The sequence below is a fragment of the Terrapene carolina genome, unplaced genomic scaffold (genome assembly GCF_002925995.2).
Source record: "Terrapene carolina triunguis isolate 2854851 unplaced genomic scaffold, T_m_triunguis-2.0 Scaffold277, whole genome shotgun sequence".
Taxonomy (NCBI): Eukaryota; Metazoa; Chordata; order Testudines; family Emydidae; genus Terrapene; species Terrapene triunguis.
Genome location: NW_020664628.1, coordinates 1 through 6344, shown reverse-complemented (window position 1 = coordinate 6344; position 6344 = coordinate 1). Strand labels below are relative to the sequence as shown.

Below are 6344 nucleotides of genomic sequence, written 5' to 3'. Positions count from 1 at the left end.
CCGGTGCCCCTCACTCCCGACCCGCAGCCCCTGCCAGCCCTGCCCTGCCCCCCACCAGCTCTGCCGGTGCCCCTCACTCCCGACCCGCAGCCCCCAGCTCCTGCCTCTGTCTCCCCCATCACAGGGCGGCCGGGGATGAGGACCGAGCTGTTCTCCAGCAAGTGTCCAGACACCATCATTGTCCAGGAAACCGACCGAGACTATCAAAGGATTCTGCTGTACTGTGAGTGGGGGCCCGGACGCCTGGGTTCTCTCCCTGGCTCCAGGAGGGGAGTGGGGGCTGGTGGTGAGAGCAGGGGGGCTGGGAGCCCGGAGGCCTGGGATCTATCGTTGTTCTGGGAGGGGAGTGGGTTCTTGGGGGGGGGGGTGCTTGGTGCCAGGACTCGTGGGTTCTCTGAGTGTCTCTCCCTGTCCTCCTTCCCCCCCAGCCCGCACCCCCGACCTGGCTGACGAGTGCATTGAGGATTTCCGGAGCCAAGCCTACTGCCTGGACATGGAAGAATTCCTGCTTATCCCCCGCAGTCAAGGTACCACCCGGATGAGGAGGCCTTTAGGGGGGTCCCCCCACCCCATTGGCCAGTGGGATTAACTTGGCGGGAAGGCGGTGGGTTGGGAGAGGGAGGAGATGGGGGGAGAGGGTTGGGAGGTGCTGGGAAGAAAGGAGGTTGTGGGGGTGAGGGAGCTTTGGGGGGTCAGGAGAGGGTTGGGCAGGTGTTGGGGGGATGCGTAGATTTGGGGGGGGTGGAAGAGGATTGGGGGTAGGTTATTGGGGTCACCAAAATGCTCACTGATGCACAACCCCACCCGTAAATCTCCCCCCCACACGCACCCCCTAACGCTCTCCCTCTTCTGCCGCCCCCCAGACACCTGCCAGCTTCAGGATTCCTGATTGACCCACTGCCAGGTGAGCCGAGCCTCAGGGCCCCCCCCATTCCCCAGGGGCCCCCCCCATTCCCCGCCTATCCCAGGGGCCCCGCACCCCCTGACCTGGCTGGAGTGTGCCAAGTCTCAGCCGGGTTTCCCGGTCCCCCTCCCCCGGCCCGGCCTCCAGAGACCGAGCTCCCCATTCCGGGGAGCGGGGGGTGGCTGGGATTGAGGTTTGGGGGGGCAGATCTCCTGGGGTCCCCCCCCCACTGCCAACTCTGCGGGGCCCGGGTTTCCCATCGGACGCTGAAATTGACGATTAAAGGCGCAGCCGGTTTTCCATCTCAGGCCTTTCTCCGTTTCTCTCTGCCAGCCCCCCCAGCTGCTGCGACTGGCCTGCCCCGAGGAAACAGCCCCCCCGAACACTGACCCCCTTGTTCGCCTGGAGGAAGAAACCCCATTTCTGCAGAGCCTGTCAAATAAATCCCAATCCTGCCGCATCTGTGACAATGTGTCCCTAAGCGCTGGTTTCGACTCACAGACACATGGGGCGTGGCCAGTGGTGGGGGGGCAGGGCTGGGCTAGCAGGGGGCTGCGGGTCGGGAGTGAGGGGCACCGGCGGGGCGGGGGGGGTCAGGGCTGGGCTAGCAGGGACCTGGTGCGACGGGGCTCTCGGCTCAGTCAGGGGATCCCCCATCTAGGTCGGAGGGTGTGGGCAGGGCCTGATGCGATTGGGTGGGGGGGAGGGGGACAGTCTCTGTTGGGACGCACAAGAAAACCATTCCCGGCCGGCCGCTCGCTGACTGTCAAATTTTCCATTTTATTTAAATAAAACACAGGTTTAAAACCCAGCGCAGGAGCCGGGCTCTGGAATCGGCTCTCGAGCGCTGGTCTGCATTAATCCACAGATAAAGGTCACAGATTTCCGCCCCTGCCCCCACGCTGCTCCAGAGCAGAGCAAATTCAGGTCCCCGCCTCCAGCGCCCCCACCCCACACCATAGCTGCTGATCTAGACCCCCCAGACTGGATTTGGGGCAGAGCTGGGGGGTTGCAGGCCTGGATCGAGGGGCACCAGCAGAGCTGGAGGAGGAGGCTGGGTAGGCAAACGGGGCAGGATCAAGTACAAAGACTTTTCTCAACTCAAAACTCCTTTCAACTGTGTTCTAGATCAGACACGTTCTAGATCAGGGTGATCTGGAGAGTGCAAGGAATGATTGTCTAGCACCACGCTGCTGAGAAAAGACAGCAGGAAACCGGTCTGGGTGGGGTGCAGGGTGGGTCATGCTAGATTGTCTCTGTGCTGGGTGGGTTAAGGGGGGGGGGGTTCTTCTAGAATCCGGTGTAGGAGCAGTCAGGGATGCTGGGAAAGTTGTTCTAGATCACACATGGGAGAAGGGAGTTTCCCGTAGACTCCAGAGCCTGAGGCTCATTCTAGGGCATTTCTGCGCAGGGCCGAGTGTGCTCTAGATTTTAGCACAAAGGGGGGTTGGGGTTCTAGACTGTGTCCCAGAGCATGTTCTAGATCACACGGGGTGTCTGGAGCAGTGTAGATTGAGAGGGAGGTAGTGGGGGCTGCGATAGATGATATCTCAGCAGCGAGCGCATGGGCTAGAACACAAGGCAAGCGGAGTGGACCTTCTAGATCCCATCCAAGAGCCGGAGGGTTCGTTCTAGATTGCAGAGTGACGGGGGTGCTGGTGAGAATCATCGTCATAAGGGGACAGAGTGTCCCCCAGAGATAACGGGCTCGCTCTGGACTGTGTGGCAAAGCGGGCACTTGGGGTTGCTCTAGATTGTGTCTAAATAGGGGCTTTGTTCTAGAGCTTGTGGGATGGCTGATGGCAAAGAGGTGGAGACCAGAGGTCTGTTCTAGGTCAGATGCCAGAGGCTTCCCACAGGGACTGGCTCTAGCCTGCAGACCAGCAGGCCTCCCTCAGGAGGAGTTCTAGATTATAGGGCCAGTGGGGTTGGCGGCATGTTCTAGACCATCACCGGCACCTCTTGTTTCTAGATCGGTCACCAATGTTTTGGATCATGCCTTGTATTTCCCGTCTGGGTTGTTCTAGATCACTTTGGCGTAGGGAGGGGATGTAGTGTTCCTTAAAGACCACGGCTCACACCCTGAAGGCTGGCTGCGGTGGTCAGTTCTAGATAACGTCACCACAGTGACATTGTTCGCTCTAGACCAGCGGCAAGATTGGAAGCGATGGCCGGGGGGAGGCTGGTCTATAAGAGAGTGACAGTGTCCATCCCCACCACACCTGAGCTGGGAGACCCAAGCCACGTTCTAGATTGTTCTAGAGTGGGAACATGGGATCACCCCAGCTGGGAGCCCGGGATGCGGGGGGGGGGGTGTCTAGACCTCCCCTCTCCCTCCGTCATGTTCTCTCCCTCTCACCCCCCATCTCCATTGTCAGACCTCTCCCTGGGGGTCCCCTCCCCTGGTATCCGCCGCCAAGGAAGGGTGTTATTGCTAAGAAGAGCCCCCCCCCCCATTGCTCCCCAAGCCCAGATCCCTCCCACTCCCCCCCAACACAGAATCCCTCCTCCCATGGCTCAGCTAGATCCACTCCCTTGGTTCTGACCCCCCGGATCCCGCCCACCCCCCATTTCTCCCTTCCCTGTGGTCCCAAATCCCTTTGCCCTCCCTGACCCGAAGCGGTTCCAATCCGCTTTCCCCTCCCCCCGCAGATCCACTTGCAGCTTGGCTGGATCCCAGCGGTTCTGATTGGTTCCTTCCCTGTAGTGGTTCTGACCCCCCCACACACACACATCCCCCAAACTCCTGAGCCAGCCAGTCCCCCGACCCCTCTCACAAGTGCCTGGGGGCGGAGTCTCAGGTCTCTGTACCCAAGGGGGGCGGGGCTAAGTCCTGGTGCCCTCGCCCCCATAGTGCCGAAGTCTTGTGTCTCCACGTGGAAAGTGGGCGGAGCTCGGTCCTCGCACGCACACCCAGACGCTGGTGACTCTGTGGTTTATTGCTGAGGTGCGAGGCGGACAGGTGGGGCTATCACTCCATCCTCTCTGCCTCTGCCCCACCGCCGGGGTCCAGTCCCCCCGGGCCGCCCCCGCTCTCCTCCTCCTCCTCCTCGGCGGCCCGGATGCTCACGCACAGCACCAGTGTCTGCAGGAAGCCATAGAGGCAGGCGAACTGCAGCAGGTATTTCTGGACCAGCCACAGCACCAGGTACATCCCGTAGGTGGTGACAAGGAAGGTGGCCAGCCCGTGGAGCCAGACTTTCAGGGGCCCCCTGAACCCCAAAATATCCAGGAGCAGCCGGAAAGCCGGGGAGCAGGCACAGAGCAGAGTCACCACGCAGAGGTCGAAGAGGTGCCGGGCGAAGTTGAAACAGATCTGGAAATGCTCCGGGATGTCGGCCGGCGGCTGGTGGGGGGACAGATACTGAGGGACCTGGGAGACCCTAGAGAAGAGGCCCTGTCCCGGGGCAGGGCCCGGATCCCCGGCGCGGCCCCATCCGATCAGAGCCAGGAGGCGCCGGGCGCCCCACCACTGCGATTTCCGGGGGGGCCTCCGTCAGCCCGCCCTCTTTTCCTGCCTCGCGCCCCCACCAGCGGAGTCTTGTCAGCCAGGCCTTGGCTCTGTTTAGGGACATGGGGGGAAACCGGCGAGAATCCAGCGCCCCAAATAAAATCAACACTGGGGTGTGGGGAGACGGAGGGAGCAGTGAGAGGGGTCCAGACCTTGGGGCACTAGCCAGCTCCCCTCTCCAACGCACCGGCCTCCCCGAAACTCTCTCTGGGGCGTTTTCCCCTCTAAAGCCGCCTTCCACAAACACCTGGTTAGTTCAGGGTCCCGTGCTGCTCCCCAGAACCAGACGTCAGCGCCTCGATTTTGCAGTATCGGGGACCCTTCACCACACAATAGCCACAAATTTCCTTCGCGTCCGGGTTAACTTCAGTCCCGCTGGCAGCTACTGTCACCCAAAGATCCGAATCTCCCTCAGCCGTCTCTGCTGGGCCTGGGGTCCTTCACCCCTAAACAGTGGTCCCTCAGCCAGTCGGGAGGTGTGTTGTCGAGGTCCAATTCTATCCACCGGCGCCAGGGCTAACAGAACCCCAAAATGTCCTTTCCACCCACACAGACAAATCCTTGTTGATTTCACCCCCTGAATTCTCTGGGCTGGGGGCAGAGCTCAGAGACCCCCCAAAATATGGCTCCTTGTTAATTTCACCCCCTGAGTTGTAGCCACTGGAAATGGTGCTAATTCACTCCAAAATGCAGGGTGGGGGGCCCAAAACACACACTGGCTGGTTCAATCCACCCCAACGCGTCTCTTCTGATGGCAAGAATTGTCCGCCCCCCGCAAAATACTGACCCTTGGAAAAATACCGATCTTCACCAATTTCACTCCCCTGACTCTCTGGGGCAGGAACCCCCCGAAATCCTTGATCCCCTGAAAGATCCAGCAGCTGGTTTGTTTCAGTCTCACATCCTCATTGCTGGGTCACCCCAGTATCACGAGTCCCCCTGAAACAGACAAGCCCGCATTAGGATCCAATCGCAGCAGGACCGATACACCCCAAAATACTTCCCCTTTGTCCTACACCAATTCTCCTGGCAGCAGAAATAAGACACCCTCAAATACTGCGCCCCTGAAACAGGCACATCCTCATTCAGAGCAGATCACAGCACGGTTCATGCACCCCGACATTTTTACCCCGTCTCTGAATGGTAAAAATCCTTCACTCCTTCAAATTTCTGTCTATAATAGAAAATCTCATCCCCTCACAACACACCCCAGCTGGTTAATTTCACCCCTACATTGTCAGTGCTGGTGGTCCCCTCCCAAACACGGGACCCCAAAATCTAGCAATCCTCACTGGTCAGGCGCACCGGTTGCCACGTCTAAGGGAGCTTTGCACCCCGAAACATTAATCCTCTGACAGACAAATCCCATTAAATTCAGTCTCTATTTCTCGTGCTGGTGGCAGTATGCACCCCAAAAGTACTGCTCCCCCAAATACCAGCTTGCTGATTTCACCCCATACGGTCAGTGATGGTGGTGGGGGGATACACCCCTGAAATATCAGGCTCACCCTGAAATGCCAGCTACTATACCCCACAGTCTGACGGGTTCTGGCAGGGGAAGCACCCCCAAAACACCAGCGGGTCAATTTCAGCCCCCCATTGTCAGGGAGGGCAGCACAGGTTCGCACCCCCCCAAAAAATATCAAACCCTCCCCGAAACGCCGGCGGATTCATTTCAAAGCCCCATCCTCACTGCTTGTTCCGGCGGGGGGGGGACACCCCGAAATAGGGATCCCCGAAATATACACCCAGACCATCGCTGGTTCGGGTACCCCAAACCCCGCTCCCACAAAACAACAAAGCGGGCGAATTTCACCCCAGACTGTCCGGGGTGGGGAAGTGGCGCCCCCAAAATCCCACCCGCTCCCCCCAGGTTAATCACCCCCCAACACACACAGCCCCCCCCGTTTCCAGCTCCCTCTGACCTGC

General features: G+C 59.8%; 2 protein-coding genes across 2 annotated transcripts; one reads left to right on the top strand and one right to left on the bottom strand.

The window, feature by feature from the left end:
* Positions 1–60: 60 nt before the first annotated feature.
* On the top strand, positions 61–1366 carry APOM (apolipoprotein M; the record flags this gene model as incomplete). Its single annotated transcript, XM_026657724.2, has 4 exons — positions 61–223; positions 429–527; positions 864–904; positions 1238–1366. Coding segments are annotated over 3 exons (288 nt in total), but the record flags the coding sequence as incomplete, so codon positions are not given.
* Positions 1367–3504: 2138 nt separating this feature from the next.
* On the bottom strand, positions 3505–4400 carry CUNH6orf47 (chromosome unknown C6orf47 homolog; the record flags this gene model as incomplete). The annotated part of the gene is made up of 1 exon (XM_024223956.2): positions 3505–4400. A coding segment is annotated over one exon (525 nt), but the record flags the coding sequence as incomplete, so codon positions are not given.
* Between the last annotated feature and the right edge of the window lie 1944 nt (positions 4401–6344).